At 40.6% G+C, this 27,153-nt stretch overlaps 1 protein-coding gene across 7 annotated transcripts in view; it reads left to right on the top strand.

Moving 5' to 3' along the window:
* ralgapa2 (Ral GTPase activating protein catalytic subunit alpha 2) overlaps positions 1–27,153 on the top strand; it is a 188,374-nt gene that overhangs the window by 141,093 nt on the left and 20,128 nt on the right. For all 7 annotated transcript variants that reach the window (XM_077620367.1, XM_077620368.1, XM_077620361.1 and 4 more), the window contains 10 exons: positions 1,594–1,704; positions 2,144–2,212; positions 2,387–2,524; positions 5,900–6,077; positions 8,727–9,525; positions 11,108–11,179; positions 11,390–11,513; positions 11,602–11,757; positions 16,447–16,605; positions 18,618–18,745. In XM_077620367.1, the coding sequence (XP_077476493.1) occupies positions 1,594–1,704; positions 2,144–2,212; positions 2,387–2,524; positions 5,900–6,077; positions 8,727–9,525; positions 11,108–11,179; positions 11,390–11,513; positions 11,602–11,757; positions 16,447–16,605; positions 18,618–18,745 (1,934 nt within the window). The remainder of the gene's footprint in view (positions 1–1,593; positions 1,705–2,143; positions 2,213–2,386; positions 2,525–5,899; positions 6,078–8,726; positions 9,526–11,107; positions 11,180–11,389; positions 11,514–11,601; positions 11,758–16,446; positions 16,606–18,617; positions 18,746–27,153) is intronic.

The following is a 27,153-nucleotide window of genomic DNA, read 5'->3' as shown; positions in this document are numbered from 1 at the left end:
GGGCGAAAAAGTTCAGGAATAATTATTGGGCATGGCTTTCGTTATCCATTTATTTGGATGTATAATGATGATTGACGGTTGAAAATAATCCGTTGACTAGTTTTAGTGGCGAGTATTTCTTTTACAGTGCCCTGTTTCATTTGACTGAAGAGAGCCAGAAAAGTAGTCGAGGCTTTTTTTCTTTATGGAGAGGAGCTTGTTTGCCAGTGTTATTTGGAGACTGTAGATGTGGGCCAATTTAGGCAGCGACAAGTCCCAGCTTCCTGCTCAAGCAAGGCCCCCCTCTATTCCATCTCTAATGGAGCAGTAATCACTCCCCTGTACAACTTGACACACAGACTCCGCCAGCCCCAAAATAGAGGGTATAGGCAGGGTAAGAGTGTGTTGTAAAGGGGGAGGGAGAGTGGCACTGACAGTCTCTTTTCTAAAAGCAGGTGCTGAACTCTCAGGGCCTCTTTTTGTGTTTGGCCATTTCTGCACTCATTGCATTGTCTCGCCTCGTTACATGTTGAGAGGCATTCACCCGAAAGAAATGGCAAATTCTATTTCGGAACAAAGAATTTGGAATGACTGAAGAAATTCGCCTTTGGGTGGGAGCGCTCGCCGCCGGTCCGCGATGAGTCTCTGGAGAAAATGGGCGAGGGTACAAATGGAAATAGGTTTTATGCTGATTGTCTGACAACATGCTTGCATTGGAGGGTCAACTAGGGCTGACACTATTGCGCCACTCAATATTGAATACCAAATGAAAACATTTACTATCAATTTTCATTTTTATTTACAATTCACCCCTGACCCTTGTGAAGGTACCCTATTTTGCTGTTTAATATACCGGGGTATATTAAAAGATTTTTGTTTTTTGAGCCTCCCGTTGTGCGCCATTTAATCTACCCCTGCCGTTTAATATACCCGGGTATATTAAACGGCAACTCAGCTTTTTTGGCAAGATTTGTATGGTGTTCATGGGGGCATAATTATAGATACTTAAGTTCATTAAAATTCCAAATCAGACTTTATTCAGCAGTAAGTAGTTTTAGTCTGCAAAACGTTGAAGCACCCCTTCACGGCATAAAGAGTGCGTAGTGTATCGTACCTTCCTGTTTGTGGGCCATTTAATATACCCCTGCCGTTTAATATACCCGGGTATATTAAATGGGGGGTATATTAAACAGCAAAATACGGTAAGTGGTACAGGAAATGAATGCATGAATTCATAACTCATGCATTCATTTTCAACACCGCTTATCCTTTTGCGGGTTGTGGGGTGCTGGAGCCTATCCCAGCTAAGCTCGAACAAAAGATAGACTACAACCTAAACTGACAACTTGCAATGACATTTCCACCGAGTGGGAATCGAATCCACGCTGGCTATATTGAAGTCAGGCGAAAGAACCACAGGCCAACGGGTGGCTTATTTACAATTCTTTATTAAAACAAAATCACTTGAGTATTAGTAACAGCCAAACAATGAAAAAGTGCAATTTATCATCGGGAAAATAAGGTAAATTGAATACCATGATAGAATTTTAATTGGTGTGATTTACTGAACATAGTTTCCTTATTGGTATTAATTCTTGTTCCTTTTTTGTCCAGTTTGGAAACAAAGCTGTGGCGCAGGTAGCCTGTGATGTCTTTCATCTACTCATCTCTCATTGGGAGCCTCTCCAAAATGTGGATCCAACGCTCCCTAAAAAAATCATTGAGGTACTATTTGCATCCACTACTCTGAAAAGTGTCAGTCATTAATGGCGTGTTGAATTCTTCACAAAAAAAATGCATTCATTTCCCAATGATAGTCTAAATTTGAGTGTGAGTGGTTATCATATGCCTTGTGCTTGACATATGGCTGGAGTTGCAGGATTTAGTCTGCAGTCATTGTCTCGTGCGAAGCCCTTAAAACCACTGTGATTAGGGGCTATAGTATAAATATTGACTTGGCTTTACTTGACTAGTCCTGGAATTACTAGTTAGCCGCTGTAGGCCACAGCTCAGGGTACGCGGTATAGAAAATGGATGGATGGATGCCATGGAAATGGTCACATTTAAAGCACATTTGAAAAGGTTTGTTAGAAGAAAAGAAATGCCACATTGGCGTTCTCCTTCCTAATGTCTTTTTTGTCCTCCTTGCTTTGTCCCTTTGCAGATATTTGTGGCCACAATAGCCTTTTTGTTGCCGAGTGCTGAGCATTCAACGGTGGAAGCTGAGAAAAAGGTACACATCAGAAAAGAAAGGGCGAAGATCTAAACGAGCTATCGTGCTAACACTCTTGAAAAATGAATCTCTTTTCTGACCTTAGGTTGGCTTTGTGCCGTTTTTTTTTTTACGTGATATGATTTATTTTGTCCTTGTTTACATTTGGTAAATTTCCTCCTTACCTTTTTTCAGATGGTGGTGTCCCTACTGCTTTGTCTATTGGACTGGTGCATGGCTGTTCCCTTGAGTCTGCTGTTAGAACCTATTACCACGTCTTTTCTGGAGGACCACACATCCCACAAAGCCCCACTACTGGACTACATCTACAGGGTGAGTTGGCAAGCAATTTTAGACTTACTGTATTTTGCCCGAATATAAGACGAGACCCCCTTTTTTCAAGACTCAAGGTTGAAAAAAGACTTTGAACACCAAATTCCATTTTTATTCACAATATAATGACAGTACACCTGCGCTTTTTACCTATCCAAACCACAAAAGAGCCACTTTCAATCTGAATGTTCTAAAAATCCGGTTTTGGCTGCCTGTCTGAACAATGCCGAAGAAAACACCACTCACTTTGTCCCCTTTGACCACATGTGTCAAAGTGGTGGCCCGGGGGCCAAATCTGGAGCGCCGCATCATTTTGTGTGGCCCGGGAAAGTAAATCATGAGTGCTGACTTTCTGTTTTAGGATCAAATTAAAATGAAGAGTATAGATGTATATTAAATTTCCTGATTTTCCCCCTTTTAAATCAATAATTGTAATTTTGTAATCAATTTTTTTCTGTGTTTTTAGTTCAAAAATCATTTTGTAAAATCTAAAAATATATTTAAAAAAAAAAGCTAAAATAAACATTGTTTTAGATTTATAAAAACTGACTATTCAGGGCTTTTAATCCAGTTCTTTTAATCCATATATAAAAAAATATATATACATATTATATCTAAAATGGTCCTGCCCACATGAACTCGAGTTGACGTTAACGCAGCCCGCGAACCAACCCGAGTCTGACACCCTTGCATTTAACATTAGACATGATGTTGCCAAGGTTCTTGCCCTAACTGAAGTACAAAGTTTATATATATCGTGAGCCAAATCCCATTTCCCTCCATAAAAATCTTTACGACCCTTCTATTGCTGATACATTTGTATTAGATTTGCTTGCATTCATCGCTCGCATCCTTCATTTTTTGCTCCGACCCTGAGGCCAAAATGAATGACGTATTATTCATTCCCTCCAGCCTAGGCAGATGTGGTCAACGGCAGATCTTTGTAAGGTTGTCAGCCCTGATAAGAAATGGTCCAATTATTCAAACAGGAGCCTTTGTCCATTTGATAAGCTCAGACCATAAACGCTTGTCCTGCTGATTTGAATGGAATATGTCTTAATATGCGAGCGACTGCAGCTGCTATAAAAGCTAAGACAATTAGGTGTGATTGGTTGTCTGTCAGAAGACAAACAACAAGAACCTTCTGGGTTGCATTTGAGATAATACCGCACGTCAAACAAGGTGCCGCAATATTACTATCGTGTTCATAATCTGTGTAACACAGGGTATGCGCTAATTATACCAAAAGACCGCCCCTTTTATTCCATTACTGACGGAAAAAAATGTATCGCTGTTAAGGGAGTTGCCCGTCCATTTTTGACTATTTATGTTCTTAAGTTTATTCCAGAATTGGAGAATATTTGGGCCTTGGATTTCCTGAAAATGAAGCTTTAACTTTACTGACATTCGTCATTGATTTCATACTGGTATGTTGTGTGAATATAATTCCAAGCAAAATGGAGATCCATTACAAAAGCAACAGTGCAATATACCTTTTTGGCTTACTGTTGTTCTGCTCGAGCTTCTCCATCTGCTCTCCGTTTCTGCCTCAGCAACCAGCTGCACCACCCCTCCGTGCGGCCATGCTAGGTGTACATCTGTCAGGAAAAAAATCACTTGTACGGCTTCACTGTCGTGGAAAAATGCAAATAAGTGTACAGTATATTTTATGGGGGTCTCTTAAGACTGACAGGATGAGTGTCGCTCTGATGCAAGGGTGTCAAACTTAGTTTGATTCATGGACCAGTTTGTTTTTGGTGCAAAAAGTTAACTTACTGGGCGCCATTGAGGATCCACAGCCAGTTTGAATGAATTGAACATCCATTGTTGTCATTGGCAATGTATTTTGGTGTGGACCAAAGAAAGCTATGGACCTTCCCGATGTGAATACACCTTAAGTCAAGGGTGTCCGACTCGGGTTGGTTCGCGGGCCGCTTTAACGTCAACCATTTTAGATGTAATATTTAGATTTATTTTTTATAAATGGATTAAAAGAACTGGATTAAAAGCCCTGAATATTCAGTTTTTTATAGATCTAAAACAATGTTTATTTTAGATTTTACAAAATGATTTTTGAACTAAAAACACAGAAAAAATGGATTAAAAAATTACAATTATGGATTTAAAAGTGGGAAAATCAGGAAATTTAATATACATCTATACTCTTAATTTTAATTTGATCCTAAAACAGAAAGTGCTGGCACTCATGATTTACTTTCCCGGGCCACACAAAATGATGCGGCGAGCCAGATTTGTCCCCCGGGCCGCCACTTTGACACATGTGCCTTAAGTTAAGGGAACTCTCTCCATCCCCAACATATGTTAATTCAAAGCAACGACCTTCTAAATTGTTACGCGTTGTACACGTACCTCCATGAACTACAGCGCGCCCATTTGTCTGGATTAGCCTCCGAGAACTGTTGCTATGCAAAGCGTAGTCACTTAGTTGTCAAGCACAGCCGTGGGTTCTTCTCCCCCCTTTCCTTCTCTGTCTCTCCACCTTTCCTCAGAGGGAAGCGCTTTGGGGGGCTTTGCTGTAGCAGCTGTTTGGTTCAGGTCTTTTCACCATCAAGCTGCCAATCCCTCCCCCCATGTGCTCAAAAGGTCTGCCCGGGAGATTCATCCACGTACTGTCTACATTGCCGCACACAACGCCGTTTCAGACGAGAGAGCCGGCCCGCGTGGCTCCACCAAGTGAAAGGGATTAGCCTTCACATGGCTTTTCCCCAAGTTGCTCTACTGTGACCAAGCGGGCCCCTCATTTACATACATTAGACATACGATCCCCCCCCTTATGTCCGTTGTCATCGTATAAATTACAGGTGTGTCGAGGATGCCTGTTTGCGGCGGCAGTTAAACACGCAACGGGGAAAAAAAAGTCTTAATTAAATCAAAGCGTATAAACCTGTCGGATGGCTCTAATCGACTGCCCCGCTGCGCCTTATCTGGGGCTGCCACGGGATGCTCGTCCATCTGTTATGTCGATCGATACCTTCTCACAATACAGGAGAGATGGATTAGAGGCAATAAAAACACCCTTTTTTTGTTCTCCTCCATCACCGCGCTGTAAAAAAGAGATCCCGGGAGGTTTTGTTTTCATCGTAGTCATTTACATTTGTCTTTGTGAAAGGCAGCATAACAGCTATTGATACGTCAGGATTTGTAGAATTATCGGTGGGTATTTTGTCAAGTGACACTTTAACTATCAAACTCTGAATGTCTAAACACGTTAAACAGTGAATTTTGAAAGTGATGTAATTTTTTTGTAAAACATTTATTTTTTCAATATCGGATCAGTACTGGGTATCGGTAGATCTGCAGAAATATGCGATGGCGACCTATCTATCTGACAGTCTTTTTTTTTCTTGACCTTAGGTGCTTCACTGTTGTGTGTCAGGCTCCACCCTGCACACCCAACAAAGCCACTACCTCCTCAGCCTGGCCGACCTGTCCCCTGACTATGACCTCATGTTGGGACAGGTGAAAAGTTTTGATCCACCGCCTTCCCAGATGACCACTAGCGACTTCCGCAGCTTGCTCACCGTAGCAGAGGGTAAAGATCCATACTTATTTTTACTATTCATTCATTCTCTGAACCGTGGGGGGTACTGGAGCCTATCCCAGCTAAATACGGGCTCCAGGCGAGGGACACCTTAAATCAGATTAATCAACTTTTAGACTTTTAAGTGCGTCCTAAGTGAGTAAATAAGTGCCGCCTTGCATTTGTACGTTTTTTATCGGGAGCAATTGACCAAGGTTGACAGGTATGCCCTCGTCTACCGGGCCGCGCAAATTAAACTACCGTATTTTGCCGTTTAATATATAATATATTAAATGATTTTTTCTTTTTTGAGCCTCCTGTTTGTGTACCACTTAATATACCCCTGCTGGCAACTCAGCTTTTTTGGCAAGATTTGTATGGTGTTCATAGGGGCATAATTATAGATACTTCAGTTCAATAAAATTCCAAGTCAGACTTTATTCAGCAGTAAGAAGTTTTAACCTGAGCAGTAAGTAGTTTTAGTCTGCAAAACGTTGATGCGCCCCGTCACAGCATAAAGAGTGCGTAGTGGATCGTACCTTCCCGTTTATGTGCCATTTAATATACCCCTGCCGTTTAATATATATATATTAAATGGGGGGGTGTATTAAACAGCAAAATACAGTAATTCACGAGATTTCATTTTTACCCTGCGTACGTTCCTTACCCCCTGATTTGCCTTTTTCTTTCCGGAACACAAAGGTACCAAAACTTTAAAGCACATGTGTTTATGGTCGTCATCATCATCGTAGAATTAAAAAGAAAAAAAACAAATTGAATGGTACCCCAAGGATTTATCGCAAGCCTCTTAAGCTCTTTATAGTTTACTCTGTATTCCTGCTGATTTTGAAAGGGGGTCATTGAAAGAATGAAGTCTAAGTAGCCTGTCCATTTGATGCTGCTCAATTAAATGTCAATATCCTATTAAAAATAGAAAAATGGAAAATCATCTATCAGGGAATGTACCATTCGCATTAGTGCTCGTCCTCAAGAAGGCCCATTACAGGGTTCAGATAAAAACGATGCATTTTTCTTTTTTTTCTGACCTTGTGATTCCATTAGGCAAGGTATTTTCTATCTCTCTCTCTCTGTTATCTGCCCCCCCCCCTCCACTCATGTCCCCCAACTTCTGAAAAAGTCCCTTTGAGCCCAAGTACGTACACTATTTGAACTGAAACTATTTGAGAATTTTCAACCGTAACATCTGCCTCCGGATTTCTGGCCCACCTTTTTTTTGTGGCACACAGCTGCGCAGTCTTAGTGGAAATAACAAAACACTATCAAAAGGGCAAACCAAAGAGTGCCGGCCTAGTAGTATTCATGCCCCCCACCTCATATTGATCAAGTCACATCAAAGGACTGGCGTATCTCTAATGTAGCTTGGCCTGCTTTCTAAAGAGCTTTTTCCACTTTGATGGGGGATGATGGTATTGATAGCACTGTCACAATGCAGGAGTGCATCTTCTTGTTTTTCTACATGGCCGCATAATGAAGCCCAGCATGCTTTTCACTCCAGCGTAAAAACCCGCGCCTTTGCGCAAATGCGATTCGCCGAGCGGGGTCCCATTCGCTCGCCCGTGAAGATGGAGCTTCTCATTAGCGTTGAGGCTAGTCTAAACACTTGTCCATTATAAGAAGACTCAATGGGCTTTTCAAACTTGCCTCATATGATTAGATGCTATCTACTTAGAGTCACGCCAGCCAAAGCTATTGTGCCAAATGATGAAAGTACTTTTATTAGTGATCAAAATCCAGATTTGGCCGCACGTTAAGAGGTAACGGAGACAATAGAATCTCTGTACGCGAAAGTAAGGTTTTGGAGAAGTCAGCTTTACATTTTTCCTCGAATCGTAGACTGAAAAAAAGGCATTCCCTCGGAGCAGTGTTGGAACAAAAAAAATACCTTTTCACTGTACCGTATTTTGCCGTTTAATATACCCGGGTATATTAAATGATTTTTGCTTTTTTGAACCTCCCGTTTGTGCGCCGTTTAATATACCCCTGCCGTTTAACATACCGTCTTTTCACGACTATACGGCACATCGTATTTTTAGCCGCAGTGTCAATAACGAGTGCTATTTCTTTATTTTACACACACAAAGGACGCACCGTTTATATAGACGCAGCCAGGCATGGCAAAACATACACCAGCTACACCCACACGCCAAAACCACGTTTTTAAAAAGGCAATGGAAGCAAAACTGAGTTTGGTTGTACTTTATTTAGCCATTTTACAATGTACTCATGTCATCATCACCCACAAATCCATCAAAGTTGCTTCGTAAAGCTGTGTTGATGCCGATCGCCAGGCCACAATCCATTGGGTGTATTGCCAAAAGAACTATATAGGCCAGCAGTCACTGCGCAGTACTTTTTTTACGGGAAAATAGTATAGTCGGGGGCTGCTTGCCGTAGTTGTGAGAGCTGTAGAGGATGGTGTACCCTATTGACTGATTTAGTTGTCTTATCTCTTACTGTACAGTTTAACAAGAAAAAAGTTTTTTAAATTTTTTTAAATTCTTCTCATGAAGTAAAGTAGCATAACTACCTTAATATTGAAATAGCAAGTGAAGTAATTTAGTTACCTTTTCAGAGAAGGAACTAAAACTGTTTATTTTTCAAACGTAACTCAAACTTGACTGCTTCCCCTCTTTATACCAGAAAAGCGGCGTCGGAGCATGGAGCAGATTCCCCTGACGGCGAGGATGGTCATGACACACCTGGTGAACCATCTGGGCAATCATCCTTTAAACGGAGGCCCGGCCCTCCTCCATAGCCTCGTGAGCGAAAATCACGACAACCCGTACGTGGAGTGCTCCGAACTGTCCTCCGAAGTCTTCAAAAGCCCCAACCTTCAGCTCTTTGTTTTCAACGACACCACGCTGGTGTCCTACCTGCAGATCCCGGCGGAGACGCCCGCTTTCGGTCGGCCGTCCTGCCCGTCCTCACAAGTGCGCATTATCGTCCGGGACATTTCGGGTAAATACTCGTGGGACGGGACCATCCTGTTCTCCACCGACCCAGAAGACGGCGAAGTTTTTCATTCCACCGATCACGCGACGGCGCACAACAAGTTTTGCCCCACCAGAGGCCCCTCCCACGATCACTTCTCCGTCTCCGAATCCATCCCAGAGGCCGGCGAAGTGGAGGAAGTGGATTTCCTGGACAAACTTTTGGAGGATCTCGGCCAGAGCAGCCCAGAGTGCCTCCCCAAAGCTCAATTCCAACTCAATCGGCCGGCCCACTCGCCCTTAGGCATGAACCTGGACCAAGAACGTGCCATCATTAATGCCATTCTTCACCAGACTCAGCAGGAAGAGGAGCAAGTGAGAAGGTGGGACGGCGACGTGAGTTTTCGGGCCTCCTGCCAGAGGGAACCGTCCCACCAGGAACCCAAGGCGCCTTTTTATTATTGTCGACTTCTGCTCAATGACCTCGGCATGAACTCCTGGGATCGAAGGTACGCCGCCATTCTTCCTGACTTGCCTTGAGCCTTAATGATTTTTGGATTGGATTGGATAACTGTATTCATCCCGTATTCGGGAAATTTCGTTGTCACAGTAGCAAGAGGGTAAGAATGCAGATATAGGAAAGGCATTTTAGACATAAATAGATAGGTAATATGAAAGTTAATAAATAAATACATGGATAAATATAGAAATAAAATAAATAAACGTGTTGCTGAAATATATACCGTATTTTCACGACTATAGGGCGCACCACATTATAAGGCGCACCCTCAAAGAATGACACTTTTTTCCATATATAAAGCACACTGGATTATAAGGCGCCCGTCTATTTTGGAGAAAATTTGAGACTTAAGTGTGCCTTATAGTCGTGAAAATACAGTATATATATACGCATACATACATATATATAAATACATACATACACATAGATGTCCATGTATACATACGGTAGGTCTTAACATTTTATCAAGTAAAATTGATCTTGTGACTCATGTAGACACTTTTTAAACATTGTCTTTACAGCTACCGTTTATTAGAACCATTACAAAATGTAAACATTGTGGAAAGTTTGCCTTACATATGAGTGGTGCTATATCTGGGTACCGATGGTGATGCTATACGATTTGCGATACAAGGTTAATGATATAGTGAATCAGAAATTAGCTATGCATGGGCTTTTATTTTTGTAATTTCCTGTTAAATTTGGGGTATTTATGGGTCCTTTCCTGATGATATTGGGGCATACAGATCACCTGTTTATTTTGGTTCACATCTTCAATAGCTCACAAATACTTTTCTCGAGGAAAATATAGCGAGTAACCTGTTAATAACTTTTTTTTGGGGGGGAAACACCTTTATCGAACGATAAATCACAATATAATCACCATTTGGATAGATTGTCATACCCCTATTATATAGCATACTATTTCCATTTATGTTATCTTCCGTATAGCCAACAAGTAATTCAATTGTGGGCTTTTGACTCTTAAGAGAGTCATTCTAAAAGCCTTATTAATCCTCCTCTCCACAGGGTAAAAGTACATAAAGGTCTACCATGCACGGCCGCATTTTTATGATGCCACCCGCAAATTAAAAAACTTGCACCTCTTAATAGTGATGGCATAACATGCGCACAGCGTGGGAGATTGCCACTTGCACCTGAGGCTTTTTCAATTAGGCTTAAAGGGGGTAGTTTGAGATTTGATTTTTTTTGTCTCCATATTTGATCAAATAGCCATGAATTCTCCATGGTACTTTTTGCATATCACATGAGAATCACTATTTGCAAATACTTTCCTCCTTACAAAAAATACAATTTTACACAGTGTTATGGAAATACACCAGTGAGATTAAGGTTGTTTTTTCCCCCTCATTTACTGCGCAAAAATAATTCACATCTCCGCTTGCGATTTATTGGTTTTTTTTTGTGTTATTGCGCTTTTAAAATTGAATATTATCATGTGCTAATAAGTAATGGGACTCACTTTGAATCAAGCAGTATTTAACACTGTTCACTATTGTAAGAAACAGAACTAAATATGGGCTAACTTTGTACTGTGTTTGGTTAAACAGGAAAAATTTCCATTTGCTGAAGAAGAACTCCAAACTTTTAAGAGAACTAAAGAACTTGGATTCTCGACAATGGTGAGTCATTTTTGGCATTTCTGTTATTTACTTTCCCGTCTTGCTTTATTTGAAAGCCCCAATGTCATTAATATTGTTGCTGCGCTCTATTTTTCATAGTGTGACTAATATATAATCTGGTAAAAACGGAAAATACTGAAAAATTTAGGCCTACGATCATCACGTTTTGCGTCTCTTTCACTTAAAACGTCTTCTTTTCTTGTCCTTAAGTCGAGAGACTCACAAGATCGCTGTGTTCTACATTGGTGAGGGCCAAGAAGACAAATGCTCCATCTTGTCCAACAGTTCCGGCAGCCAGTCTTACGAAGACTTTGTCTCTGGGCTCGGCTGGGAGGTGCTTATTAACCAATGTATTCGTATTCATAACAAAGTGGACCTATTTAGTCATGCAACGTGTTAATCAGAAAATATATATTCATCAGGTGGACCTGGCCACACACTGTGGTTTTATGGGCGGCCTCCAGAGGAACGGAAGCACAGGGTTAACCGCACCTTACTATGCTACTTCCACTGTGGAGGCCATCTTCCACGTCTCTACGCGTATGCCATCTGATTCTGATGATTCTCTCACCAAAAAGGTACCTCACATGTAGAAATGGCGACCGTCTATGTCAGACTCGGGTTGGTTCGCGGGCCGCTTTAATGTCAACTTGATTTTACGTGGGCCGGACCATTTTAGATATAATATTTAGATTTTTTTTAATAAATGGATTAAAATCCCTGAATATTCAGTTTTTTTATAGATCAAAACAATGTTTATTTTAGCTTTTTTATATATTTTTTTAGATTTTACAAAATGATTTTTGAACTAAAAACAGAAAAAAATGATTAAAAAATTACAATTATTGATTTAAAAGGGGGAAAATCAGGAAATGTAATATACATCTATACTCTTCATTTTAATTTGATCCTAAAACAGAAAGTCGGCACTCATGATTTACTTTCCCGGGCCACACAAAATGATGCGGCGGGCCAGATTTGGCCCCCAGGCCCCCACTTTGACACATGTGCTATAGAGAACATGAGGCTGTGGATCTTTGACTTTGACACATGTGGTCTATAGTAAGAATGTCCCGAGACTGTCTTTTTGACATTCCAATTATTCTCAAGATGTCTTGCCGATACCGATCCGGTGCCAATATTTTTTGAACAGCAAAAAAAATCTAAGAAAAAAGTTTAAAAAAAACATTCATTATCTTTTGCATGTTGTTTAAAGGGTTTCATTTACTATGAACAAAATGTTTCTTCCATCACACTTGATTTAACTGGATGGTTAAACACTCCCCTTTTTTCTCTCACGCTGTATAATCATTTTTGCTTTTAAAACATTAAAAATTAATTTACTGGGAGTTTGCGATGGAATATTTAATATGTTTTAATTGCTTCATTTGCAACACTGAAAGCACCTTTGCAGAACAAAGACAAAAAGTCCATTGACTGCAAAAAAAAGTCAAGAAAATTACAACCAAGACTGCATTAATAGAATTATTGACGCAAGCATAACATCAGAAAAAAAATCTGAAATTCTACAGTTTCCCACAATGATCAGAAATAATAAAGAGGCTAATGACTTTCTCCATCTAGTGCCATCTAGCTCATTGATGCAATTAAGTGTAGCCTGAATTGAAGCTTCTTTGTAGGCCAATTTGACTTTTGGCACCCGAGAGCCAGAAAAAGTTTAATGCAGTGAAATGGCCACACGGTCCCGCTTGCCTTTATTAGTTGTCCGCATAAAGACACGTGTCCTTCAGCTTGGTGTTAAGCTGTGATCGGGAGGTGTGACTCCAGAGTGTGACCATTGATTAGTGACCCTGGCAAGCAGGCATGACGAGTCGAGAGTGGCAGCTTTGCGAGTGCATTTGCCGCTGGGGTAATGACTATGATTCTGCTATTCCCCGCCCCCCTCCCTGCGTGCTGTGACCAGGGCCCGGATTCGGCCATTATCTCTGGCCGCTCGAGCAGGCGCCGGACGGATGCCGGCAGGATTCTTTTATCCAATTTCTGCTGCCTCCGCGGGAGCGATCAATTGGCTTCTGCGGTACGATTCAAGACTGTAGTACACAAGGAACAGTTAGCGCGCAGAAATGAGCCGCAAAGGCCTCTGCCCATGCTACCAATCTTCTCATACGGTGCCCCGCTGGGAAGGGAAATTAATCAGGCCTCCCTCCCCCATATCCAACCCTACTTCAGTCCTGCATGGACCTTGTGCCACAAAATACCCACCTACAAATTCCAAAACCTATACCAAACTCGTGCTTATATATGTGTAGGAAATAGGCATTAACTTTAAAATTTAGGTCAAAGCAGGGGGGTTAGGGTCTGTTTGCTGCCTGTTTTTCCGCATCAGTCTTTATAAGTGTAATGAAGTCTTAAATCTAATACCATAATCTTTAGACTTTAAGTCGCAACAGCCAAATAATACACAATGAAGAGAAAAAAATAGATATAAGTCGTATTTTTTGAGAGGCCTGATTTTTATTTAATCAGAAACTAATAACAAACATGAGTTAAAGTAACAATAGTCAAGTGGAGAACAACTGGCTAAAAAGGCTTCTGTTAAAATAACAGTTTTTCAGATAATTATAGCCTTTTAAAAGTTGGTCCGAGTGGGGGTGTATTGGATATACAAGTGATACTTGAGTATTAGTTGCAGACCCAGCCAAACTATTTTAAAAAGTGTGACTTATAGTCCAGAAAATACGCCACTTGGCGTAATTCCGGGCCTCCAATTTTCCTCCAATTTTTTTGTAAATTGTATTCACCATGGTCTTTTGAAAAAGTCATAAAAAGTCTTAAATTGGGCTTGTCGAAACCTGGAAAGACCCCCTTCTTGTCTATCCTTTGCTCCATAAGAAATGCTTGCTTATGCTTTCCTAACCAAACTATTTAGAAACCGATTTTTTTTCGGTGCACTCTTGATACTTCCAATGGCTGTTGAAGTAGTGGTAATCCAAGAAGAAATAAAAAATGGGCTTCATCTCTGCTTGAGTGGGATGTTTTCCATGTCAATTTAAAAATAACGCTTTAGTCCAGCCGTCGCCCACTTTACTGCCTGGGGCCGGAGAGACATACTGGGATGTTCTGTTGGTAAAAAAGGATGAGGGAGGTCAAAGCAAACAACCAAATCAAATGTGAAGAAGGGGGGGAGCACAAATTCCTCAATCCAATTGTGTGTTGTTGCGCAGCACAGGCTGCCGCAGTAGCAGCTGGCCTCTGTAATGCGTTTATGGAAGCAACTTGCCCAGTTGCGGTCAGACTGCGCATGTAGGTGTGTATGTGCTCGAATGTGTGTGCGTGATAGCCAAAGCTTTTTCAATCGGAAGCTTAAATTGATAACCGAAGGTTGTTGTTTTGGGTTTTTTTGGGGAATAAGTAGTATGGGTGGAACCCTCTGGTGAAACAATTTACAATACAAGGCTTACTAAAACGATCTCACGATATGGCGATACAGAAATGATCAGTTCATGGGTCAGGAAATTATTCTGTAATATTCTTTAGTACAACTACTTAACAGGAAAAAAGCTCTTTGTAGTCTGGTAACTTCATTGGTAGCTAATTTTGCTTGTGGAAAATGGAGATAGCACCCTGGACAGTTCCACCTTTTTCAAACGATAAATCCATTCTTGGTGAGAGTATATCAATCGCGATATATCACCATTTGGACATAATGTCACACCCCTAATCCTCAGTCTTCTCAGTTCCTCTCATCTGCTTCCATCCATCTTGTATTGAGCCTCAACATGTGGGTGGAAGGTCAAAAGCAGCTAATTGGCCAGCCCCGGCAGCCTTTGACTTCACATTCTTTTCAAATAAATAAATAACCAAGTCCCATTTTTTCCCATTTGCTTAACAAGTAAATAAATTGGAGTATAAGCATCCTCATTAAACTTGTTACTCCGCTCATCCAAATGCTAAATATCTTAACCCAAATTAACACCCCATTGCTAATTGTTGAAAGCAAATGCATATTCAACATTTCCCTGAAATTGTCCTAGTGACTGACTTGGTTTAATACCTGACGGTCCCCGCGTAGATGGAGAACGGTAATCAGCATGCCGTGCGTTTGTTTAAGATTACAGAATTACCATAATTAAGGGCTCATAATAGAATGCACTAATTGCATTTTTGGTGGCAAGGGCATGTTTTCTAATGGCTCATTAGTCCCGCAGTACATTGGCAGATGTTTTCAACTGAGCACAGTCTTAATTTTCAGTGTCTATGACACCCCGTCAACAAAAAAAGTTGCCAGATTGCCCGCTTATATGCGAGAATACACGTGTTAGCAGATACAATGCACGGTGGCTGTGTTTTTATTCATCTTTGGATGAAGCTCTTTACCTATTTCAAAAGTAGCGTCAGTCAATTTCCTGCTCTTTTAAGTGTACACTCTTGTCCTGCCTGCTTTTATTTATGTTTCTGAATAGAGTGGTAATGGGAAGCAATTTATTCTGCGATGGGTAAGTTAATTGGATTTGAATTATTGGTTTTAAAATGCTCAATTTTCTGCATTTTTGCTTGTCAATTTGAATGCACGCTTAAAACACTATAAAAAGAGTCCATCCTAAAGGCAGACCTGTGTTTAATTTGTTTTCAAAGTTTGGAAATTAATGATAAATACTGGACTTGCGCTGGTACCTGCTGCATTATTTATTTTATATTGTTTATTAAAAAGGCTTTCAACCAGAAAAGCATAAACACCGACAGGTAAAATGATGGAGGAAAATTTATGTTGCTTCAAAATAAAACACTGACCGGTCATAAATGACCAACGTACCGTATTTTTTGGACTATAAGACGAATTCACAATAAAGAGGGAAAAAAATAGTCATATTTTTGGGAAGGCATTTTTTTTCTCAGAAACTAACAAGTAAAAATATCAAAAAAAATAAAAAAAAATCTAAATAAATAGACAACAATAGGCTCAATAGATATCTGTTAACTTAACCGGTTTTATAGCCTAAACAAAAACATTCATAACAGTCTCATTGATCAGAAAGAAGGAAAAAAAAATCACACTTGAGTGTGAGTTACAGGACCGAGCAAACTAGGAAAAAGTGTTATTTATAGTCCTGAAAATACGGTAAGTCGCATCTATATTTCTGTCCACACTTTTGGGGCCTCGCAGTCTGGGCAGTAATCAAACAATTGGATAAACCATGGCCATATCCTACAACATTAATGTTTATTGTCTTCATCACTATTACAGGAAAATGACTGCAGATGCGGAGGCCAATCTCTTGATTAATTTGATTTTGTTTGTTTGGCAGCTTCGTCACCTTGGAAATGATGAGGTGCACATTGTGTGGTCAGAGCACACCAGGGATTATCGGCGTGGCATCATTCCAACTGACTTTGGAGATGTTCTGATTGTCATCTACCCAATGGAGAACCACATGTATTTCATTCAAATCATGAAAAAACCACAGGTGAGCCACATTCTTACTTTTCTGTACACCTATTACGCAAACACATTGGTTTAGTAGAAATTAAACTTAATACCAACCAAATACAAAACAGAAAAGAGGTTCTTAGTGATCAAAGTATAAATAGTATTAAGCATGGAGTTACTGTATTTTTCGGACTATAAGTTGCACCAGCCAAAGAATACACAATGAAAATGAAAAAATATATATAAATAGAAGTTGCATTTTTGGTGATTTTTTTAAATTTTATAATTTTATCGGAAACCGAGAATTGAATTGAATGCTTTTATTGTCATTATACAAGTATAATGAGATTTAAAGCTTTCAATACAAAATAGGCATCTCCTAAAAAGCGTCCCAAACTTTACTCAGTTTACATTACTTTATTCTGTTCGTTATTTTACTCACTCGGAAATCTATTCTACTGCACATTCCTGTTTTATTACATTAACTGCTATGCAAAGTGTTGCTATTGAGAATGATGTGCATGCAAATAAAAGCTGATATTAACATGCCTCTTGTGGGTAATAATAAACGAGATAGTGGCCTTAGCTTTAGCTTTTAATGAAATGGTTTAATTATAAATAAAAAGACATGCCATTCCCAAATTAAAGGCCTACAAGAGAGCAGAAGCACTTTGTATTTTGAAATAAAATCTTAATTTGATGGTACCACCATCCCATCTGTCTGTAGTTTTGTGACCAATCAATTAATAATAATCTACTTTAAGTCCCTTTGTTGTATAATTTGACTTGCTATTATACTCCTTAAATTACCAAGTTGAAGACAGCAGGACCTTTAGGAGGGACTTTGACATTCCCGTCAACTTCCAGGTCAATGACCATCGGGCCCCAGTGATTAAGGGCCCGCGTGAACAGACGCGTGTGCCCACACACTCGCTGGCCGCTGCTAAAATGCTGATTGTGGCTTTGTGTTTGTTGTTTAGCTCAATATGGGGGCATTGTTAGCTATTGATTGTCATTTTAATTTCATTTACCATACGTTGATTCTCATTCAATACATGCGCCTGTCATGCATAGTTAGACAGCATCCACTTAAGGCTTGAACCGTCTTGCCTTTAAACAGATGGAAAAACGGTCGTAGTGTGAATTTTTTAATCATCCTTATTTACGGAATTTACACGGTTTCAGAGGATGGATTAAATTAACTTTAGCTCACCGTGCTCGTTACTAGTGATGCCCCCCATCTGATACCCACTCTGTGTATCGGCGCCTTATTTTAAAAGTATGGCCTTTGGTGACGAGATGAATCCAATCCAGTAGTCGCGTGGGTTTTCAGTACAATCGTGCTTTTCAGGTGCTGCCAATCAAAATGTAAGCACTAGTAACTACCGTATTTTTCGGACTATAAGTCTTATCACCCCCCCAAAAAAATATATATATATATTATATAACTCGCACTGTAGTGTAAGTGGCATTATTGGAAGGGCCATTTTATCAGGTCAGAAATCAAGAACAAACATACGTTAAACTACCGTATTTTGCCGTTTAATATACCCGGGTATATTAAATGATTTTTGCTTTTTTGAGCCTCCCGTTTGTGCGCCATTTAATATACCCCTGCCGTTTAATATACCCGGATATATTAAAGTGGGGGCGGGGGTATATTAATCAGCAAAATACAGTAAGAATGGTAAATGAAGAACAACAGGCTCGATAGGCATCCGTTAACATCACACTTCAGATAGCTGGAAAAAAAAACATAACAGGCTGTCCGTGGTCAGAGAGAGAAAAAAAGATATTTAGTTCACTTGAGTATGAGTCGCAGATAGCCTGGAAAATACGGTCATGATAATAACATTAGTCATTTTTGTAAACAGCATTTCTTGAGAAGGTACCAGCAGGGCTCACTTTGATAGTAGTATACTGATTACATTTTTCTTTTGGTCACATATCTTGAAAAAAAATCGGATTGGACTCCAAAAATGAGCATAAGAACATCTCTACTTGTTGGAGAAGCAGTTTTTACCATTTTTTCCTTGTTAATTTTCCCAGGTTCCATTCTTTGGGCCCCTTTTTAACGGCGCCATCATCAACGGGAAGCTGCTGCCAAGCTTAGTGCGGGCCACTTGCATCAACGCCAGCAGAGCTGTCAAATCCCGACTCACTCTCTACCAGAGTTTGTATCCTTTTCTCCTCACTCGTCCAGCTTTCTTTTTCACCACCGCCATAAAGACACGTTTTCATCACACAAATATATATTTTGAAAAACATGCAAACATAGATATCAGTAAATTTTCTAAGAACACTCGATTTACAACCAGAACCAAATTATATTTTCACCATCGTCAGCGTCCCGTTTGAGTAAATTTACCGAGGCGTGCGACCGGCTCGTCACGTCAGGCAATGTACAGAGCTGAGTGCCGACATGGATCTTTATTGGCTGGTCGATTTGCATACAGCTATTAAGCCTGGGCTGTTGCACAGCCTGGAGCGGCGCGGGGGACTACGTGGACCTGTTTGTCGTATGAGCGCAGATAATGTGTCATCATCTATTACTGCCATTTTATAGAGCACAAGGAGGGCCCGAATTAGAGCCACATCTACCAATATTATACACACACACACATGCTCGCGTTCATCCTGCAACGTCCAACCGTGTTCCGTTAAGGGCCTGACTCCAGCTGTAGTTGTCAGTTGGTTTAAAGGGAATGTAATCACCAATGGAGATAAATTAGCATGTGAATGCCAGCAGCACTGGATTGGGAGGGGAGATTTGAGGTGTGGGTGTGTGTGTGTGTATGTGTGTGTGGAGGGGTGGGATGTAAGAGGCTCCGGATGGCCCCTGGAGGGGGAAACCTGATCTCTCATAACACCCTGCTTCTTCTCGGACAGCATGTACAGCACTGCCTCACCGCAGCCCTTCAGACGGTTGCTATGGTAACTTCCCCCCAATGTAGTTTTGGGGAGGGGGTAGCATCTATTGTTTTTATGTTGCAAAGTCAATGTTTCCTCAAAGTTGAAATAATTCTACGTATTGTGTTGTTAGGCAGATAAGTCGCACCAGCCAAAGATTAGACAAAAAATTGATATGTTGCACTAGAGCAGGGGTGTCAAAAATTTGATGTGGGCCCGGACCATTTTAGATCTAATATCTAGATTTTTTAATTTTTTTAAATTGGATTAAAAGAACTGGATCAAAAGTCCTAAATAGTCGGTTTTTATAGATCTAAAGCAATGTTTATTTGAGCTTTTTTTTCTTGGTAATGGAAAATGTCTTTTAATCATGTTTTTTTATTTCAAATGGAAACAAAATGTTTTTTAAGTGGAAAACAGAAAATATTTGTATATTTATTTCTAGATTTTACAAAATGCTTTTTGAACTAAAAACACAAAAGAAAACAATGATTGATTTTAAAAAAGGGAAAATCAGGAAATGTAATGAACATCTATCATCATTTGAATTTGATCCTAAAATAGAAACTCATGATTTACTTTCTCGGGCCGCGCAAAATGATGCAGCGGGCCAGATTTGGCCCCCGGGCCGCCACTTTGACACCTCTGCACTAGAGTATAAGTTGAATTTTTGGGAGGGCTTGTTTTTATTTGATCAGAAACCAAGAACAAATATTTATATCATAGTAGTAACATGGAGAACATGGTAAATAGACATCTGTTAATCTAACTGCTTTTTTTAGATAGATATATCTTAAAAACAACATAACCGGCTCTGGTCAAAGTAAAGAGAAAAAAATATATATATATATAAATTATAAGTCGCAGTTGAGTATTATTCAGTACACAATGAAGAGAAAAAATATATAAGTTGCACTGGACTTTTAGCTCCGTTTTCAGGAGTTCAGGCTTTTTATTTGATCAGAAACCAAGAACTAACAAATTAAAGTAATAATAGAACAACAGGCTAAATAGGCATCTGTTAACATGAGTTTTTTAGATAGCTATAACGTAAAAATAAAAGAAATAAGCATAAAAGTCTCTGGTCCGAGCGAAAAAATAAACATTTATTAGTTGCACTTGCATATTAGATGCAGGCCCAGCCAAACTATGAAAAAGGCGCGATTCATAGTCCGTAAAATACGATTAATAAGTCACACGTCGACATTACAGTCGAATGTGTAAGTATGTATCTGCTGTTGCACATCTTCTGGTCCTCACATTGTCTCCATCAGGCCTTGTGTTTGTATCCCCCGAGGCGTGCTGAGTGACAGATGTCTGTTACCCAACGCCAAGAGAATTAGCCCTGTGTGTCTCTCGGGGCCAGGAGGAGGAGCCAAGTGCAATCTCCCCGCCTCCGTTAGCCTCGAAGGAAGCGGCGGGATGTTACGGACAACTTTCCGGGACCTCGAAATTCTCACCTAGCATTCCTTAGGAGAAACATAGGCTAGTCACCAGCTAGAGAAGGGCGACACTTTTAGAGTTCTGCTGGCGATAGACTTCCGGGCATTTTGCCGTCCGAGAGACGTGCCGAATGACGTGCCAGGCGCTCTGAGCACGCTTGCCAGTATCCGCTTGTCCTTCTGCTGTTTGTCTGAAGTGAAGGTTAGGGAAGTAATGAATGACTGCTTTGGTCTGGCCATGTCTATGTGCAACAAAAAAAATAAGGCTCAAGTCCTTGAGGGCCTTTCAGTCCACAAGCTTTTCCCCTTTTCCGACGCCGCTGCGCATTTTTCTATCTTCTTTGGCTGCGCGGCTCTTTTATCTTCCAGCGTGGAACAATGGCCGCCGCCCATTTCCGGCGAAATCCTCATCCTTAGTTTACCCCACCACAATGCTTTAACACTCGGCAGGCTGCTCTCTGGCTGTGAGGCCACTCTCCAAGGTAATTAGTTGAATATTTCTTCAAAGAGAAGCTGTATGACCCCCATGTGTCTTGATAAAAGGCCAGAATGACGCGCCGGCCCCCCTCTCTCGCACCGTATCAAGGCTGGAGAGGACTCCGACAGTCTGTTGTAACACTCCTAGGATCTCTCGGTCTAATAGGATTTGATGTAGAAAATGACCACCGGCTACATTTTTCCAAAAATACGGCCAAGGGAGGGTTTTTCAGATAAATCCATCCCTACCCCCAACACGTAAACTCTATGTACACTCCATTTCTCTTCGTCACATCTTCAGTAGTGCTTTTTCTTCGGTGAAATTTGCGGAATCTCAGCTAGGTTTTGTATCGTTCAATTTTAATTTACCTAATATCGCCTGTCAAGTGCAATCAATTATCCAACAACAAGCCTCTTACGGGCAACTCGTAATGTATCATTTATTATTTAAGGCGGCTGATGGAAAATGCAGCTGGCCTGGCTTTTGGGTTTGTTTTTTGCGCATTGTCCTCCGTCGTTTTCAATTGCTCTTTAAATGCTTTTGACTGCCAAATGTCTGTTTTCATCCAACCGCATTTCCGTCATTTTATCAGTGACAAAGTGGATCTCATTTGCAGTCTCTTTTAAGGAGTGCATGTAAAAAAAAATGTATGAAGAATTATCTGTATTTTCTCACATATAAGCCATATTTGTAGCTAAAAAAAATGACTGAATCAAGGGTACGGCTTATATGTGCACAAATTAGACTTGACATGCATGAGATGACAAAGACGAAATGCCATAACGCAAGACAACTGTCATTTATTTCAATATTGTGAAAAGACTAACAGATAAAACGCAAAAAATATATTTATATTTTGACGTCTATGAATCAAATTCAAGAAAAAAAATAAACCGGAACTTGCATAACACGTAAAAAAACTCACTTACTTCTGCCTGCCATTGCCCGCTCAGGGTGCCGCCATCTTACCGTAGTTAAACGTCCTCTGACTGGCCAGACGCGAGTAGCCTTGATACATGTGTTCGTAGTGTTTACCATGTCAGCGCATCCCAATAGTTGTTAAGGCTGATTGAAGGTCTTGCGGTCGATCATTAAAATATCCCGCGTAATGTGTATCTCATGCTCTTATTACACCCAGAGACATAATGATTAGGGTATGACAAAACTAGAATTCGTCCACGTGCGATGATTTTTCTTAAGATTTTCCCTTCAAAGTAAAACATTTGTACTCCCTATTAAAACCATGAATATGGAGGTGAAAATTGTGAATCAGGAGGCCTCTTATACGAGATAAATCATAAAATTCAACGTTGCAAGGCAATTTTAAGGGTACAGCTTATACGCGGAGGCGGTCAATATGCGAGAAAATGCGGTAGTCTAAAAGGGGTGACACGTTTGATTGCGTCACCTGAACCTAGCCTTGCTGCCACATCCTGTCTCACCGGAGAATAATGTCTTCATTCAGTAGCCGGGATTCATTCCTCTCTTCAACGAGCACTTTCCTTCGCTCAAAATGATATTGTTAAAGGTAAAAACTGTGTGTTGGAAAGATGGCAAATTTCTAATAAGTGCGATAGTACAACGCTGACCTTGATTCGGAGACCTCGCCTTGCTATTGGACAGAATCAATAGTTTTTGAACACCGTCCCCCCCAATCCTCGTTTGTGACATACACACAGGCACACAACCATCTCCAGGCACCAATCAATAACTATAATCTGTTCCTGCCCTTCGCCAGTCATGCGAGCTAGGTTTTTTGGGGGGGTTTCGTTTGTGGCGCGCGTGTGGTCGTGAGATTAGGTCGCGTCTTTTCAGAGGAAACTTGAAAGGGGACAAAGTCTGCCGTCATCGCTTAGATGAGGACGTAATGCCATGTGAATATTAAATTATATCAATGATATAGAGCAGGGGTGTCAGACTCGGGTTGGTTCGCAGGCCGCTTTAACGTCAACTTGATTTGACGTGGGCCGGACCATTTTAGATATAATATTTACTTTTTTTTAAATGGATTAAAAGCCCTGAATATTCAGTTTTTATAGATCTAAAACAATGTTTATTTTAGCTTTTTTATATCCTTTTAGATTTTATAAAATGCTTTTTTAACTAAAAACACAAAAAATGGATTAAAAAATGACAATTATAGATTTAAAATGGGGAAAATCAGGAAATTTAATATACATCTATACTCTTCATTTTAATTTGATCCTAAAACAGAAAGTCGGCACTCATGATTTACTTTCCCGGGCCACACAAAATGATGCAGTGAGCCAGATTTGGACCCCGGGCCGCCACTTTGACACGTGATATAGAGGGATGTCCTGATCTGATCACGTGATCGGAAATCTGGCACGTTTCTTTTTCATTTGACTGGGAGGCCTCCCCATTCAAAATGAATTGGACGTCTATCGCTGTTAATGGTATTGAATGAGAAACAAAAAAAACAAAAATCTAGGAGTATAACAATTAGGCATGTCCCCGATCTGAGTGCGATTTTTCCCAAAAATTGGAATCAAATGGGGAAAAAATGTACAAGGTTATCTTGTACTATGCAACATTTTTAGAAGATCGGAACCGGGTAGAAACATAATTTATATTTAATATTGTTTTTAATAGCTACAAGGAAACAAAAATATATGTTTTTAAATTGAGACTTAGTGGATCGCTACTAAAAATCAGGTGACCCGGCCTCGAACTCGGGTGCGAAAATATGTGATTGGGCCAACTCGAACGACATATTCTCACACACCCTCCGAGATTAACTTTGTCCCGTTCTTTCCATCCATCCGATGCATCTTTGTCCATTCTGAGCATCGTCTTTTGTTAGCCGTGAAGATTCCTCACCTAGCCCACATGAAAGTGGGCTCCATGCCTGATAGGGTGTCATGAATAGGATCTGTCATGTTAGTGTTGTCTCACATGAATTATTAAGCACCCTTGATCGCTCTAATTTGCCAGCTGTTGTGCCATAACTGTATGCGGTCTCATGGATAATACAAGCCAATTCATATCACTGAGGACTCTGCAGTGCTCCAGCGGGCACAGTGAGATGCCAAGCGCTAGTCCATAATACTCCGGGCGCGCTCCATCTTCTCAATTCATGTGTGTAACAAGTGAACTTCCTCTTCGTTTAAAAAAAAAAAAAGCATCCGCTATAGGACAGAAAACCTCGAATTATTCAAACACTTGCGTTGCCAGTTATGAGGTTGCCATGTTACACTCTGCGTGAGCAATGTTTTTGCCGTTCCCAGTTGTTTTGTTACATTGGAAGCACTGATGGAGTGTGTGCTTGAAAGTTTACGCCATATTTGAGGAGCCACTGTGTATGTGTGTGTGTGTTTGAAGGGGGGTCTTTTCCCCCACTGAATGTTTTAACCTAATCCCATTATCAGTGTAGCGCACTGCCTCTCGGTTTTTTTCCCCTCCTTTTCCCTTCCCCCCCCTCTCACCCCTTCTCTCCAGCTGACCAGCTGTTCCTGCCGGGACTCATGACAATGTCCGATGTGTTCAGATCACTGAGTACCACCACCGCGCCAACCTGCCCTCCTTCCCAAACCCTTGCAGAAAAACCCCAGCGCAACCGAGCGCATCCGACGCCACCGCTTCAAACCTTGCCGTAATTGACCGAGGCCGAGATGGTGGCGGTTTTATTTGGCGGAAAATGGGGAAGCTTTGACAGAATGAAAAAAGGGGGGTGTTGGGGGGCTGTCAAAGCAAGAGCCCTGACTCAGGAGGCAGTCCAGCTCGGATGGCATATGGCGTCTAGCGTCATACAACATGCAAAAGTATTCTCTCCCCACGCCCCCTCGTATCCACTCCCTCCCCTGTCTGTCTCTCCCCTGCTGCTAATGTAGAATGACTCATAGCATTACTCATTTTTTTTTGCTAAACGCCCCCTCCTACACGCATGCACGCACGCACACACCCATAAGACCCGCACCCCGAAAAGCCCCGGAGGCCAAGCTCAGCTCGTCCTGAGGTTCACGGGTACGCCCCCTTTTAAACACAGGTAAAGCGGGCGTGGAGCCAGACGGACCAACAGCAGGACGCGGCGCTCTGTTTGTTCACGCCCAAACGCGGTTGGCGTCAAACTGTGCTCGATGTGCAGAACGGCCCTGAAATTGAAGGTGTTTACGATTGCAAAGTCGCCCTAAAGCCAATTGTTTTTTTTTCCCGGAGATTTGAAATACATGACAATATAGTCAAAATGGTGCTCGGTATACTGATAATCTTGAACATCTTTTGGCTCCTCCCCTCCTGTGTCCGTCTGTTATCCATTCATGTCCGACATCTGTCCGTTTGTCCACTGTAAAGTGACAAAGAGCAAAGTTGACGGTGTTTTGTTACGCATTTCTCGCTGCTCTCAATTCAGACAATTATGAATATAGTTTTTAAAAAGGCAGAGTTCATATTATTTACTCATCCAATTTGTATATACCATATTTTTTGGACTAAGAGTAATCATTTTTAATAGGTTGGCTGGGCCTGCCACTAATAGTCAAGTTCAACTTGTTTGTTTTTTTCCTCTTTCTGACGTTTTAAGGCAAGGGTGTCAGACTCGGGTTGGTTCGCGGGCCGCGTTAATGTCAACTCGATTTCATGTGGGCCGGACCATTTTAGATATTTTTTTATAAATGGATTAAAAGAGCTGGATCAAAAGCCCTGAATATTCAGTTTTTTATAGATCTAAAACATTATTTATTTGTGGGTTTTTTTCTTAGTAAGGGAAAATCATTTATTTAATCATTTGTTTTTCATTGCAAAAGGAAACTAAATTTTTCTTTAATTATGTGCCATATTAAAGTGGAAAACAGAAAATATTTTTATATATTTTTAGATTTTACAAAATTATTTTGAACTAAAAACAAAGAAAAAAATTGATTAAAAATGCAAATTGTTGATTTAAAAGGGGGAAAAATCAGGAAATTTAATATACATCTATACTCTTCATTTTAATTTGATCCTAAAACAGAAAGTCGACACTCATGATTTACTTTCCCGGGCCACACAAAATGATGCGGCGGGCCAGATTTGGCCCCTGGCCGCCACTTTCACACCTGTGTTTTAAGGGCTTCTTTTATGGGTTTTTTTTTGGTTATTGTTATCTAAAGAACTTGTTAACAGATGCCTTTTAGCCCGTTTTTCATTTTACTAACGATACTTTAACATATGTTTGTTCTTAGTTTCGGATAATAAAAAAATGCTGTCCAAAAATACTACTTATACTCCAGGGCAATTTATTTATTTATTTGCGACTTAGAGTCCGAAAAATACGGTAGGCAAGAGCGCCCCAAAAAATGTACTTGCACTTTGACACATATTTTATTTTGATATAATGAAATTATATTAACTGTAAAGCAATCATTTAATGGCAGTGATCAGAAACTGGTGACAAATTATTAACTCTCTACTCCCTGAAATATATATCAGTCAGAATACAAATACAAAATATTTCTCCCAATGATACGTCACGTCGTTTGTAGACCGAGTCCACGCCTTCGCGGTACTTCAAAGACGGGCGGCCGGGACATATCTGTCCGCTTTAAGTGATTAGCATCCAGCTAGCCGTTCCATCTGTTCCCCTAGCCTTGTTTAATTAATGAACTTTCTTTCTCCGCTCTGTACGCGGCCACCGCTAGACTAAAGAAAAAAGCTGTTAACCCTCTCAGGTTATCCCCCACCCCTTCACTCACTCAGGCCCGAATCGTGGGTGCGTTCTCATTGATTAGTTAGGTTTTGTTTTCCTCTCTTTTGTCTC

This window comes from Stigmatopora argus, chromosome 15 (assembly GCF_051989625.1).
Source record: "Stigmatopora argus isolate UIUO_Sarg chromosome 15, RoL_Sarg_1.0, whole genome shotgun sequence".
Taxonomy (NCBI): Eukaryota; Metazoa; Chordata; class Actinopteri; order Syngnathiformes; family Syngnathidae; genus Stigmatopora; species Stigmatopora argus.
The sequence above is the reverse complement of the archived record's forward strand: the minus strand, read 5'-3'. Positions and strand labels throughout refer to the sequence as shown.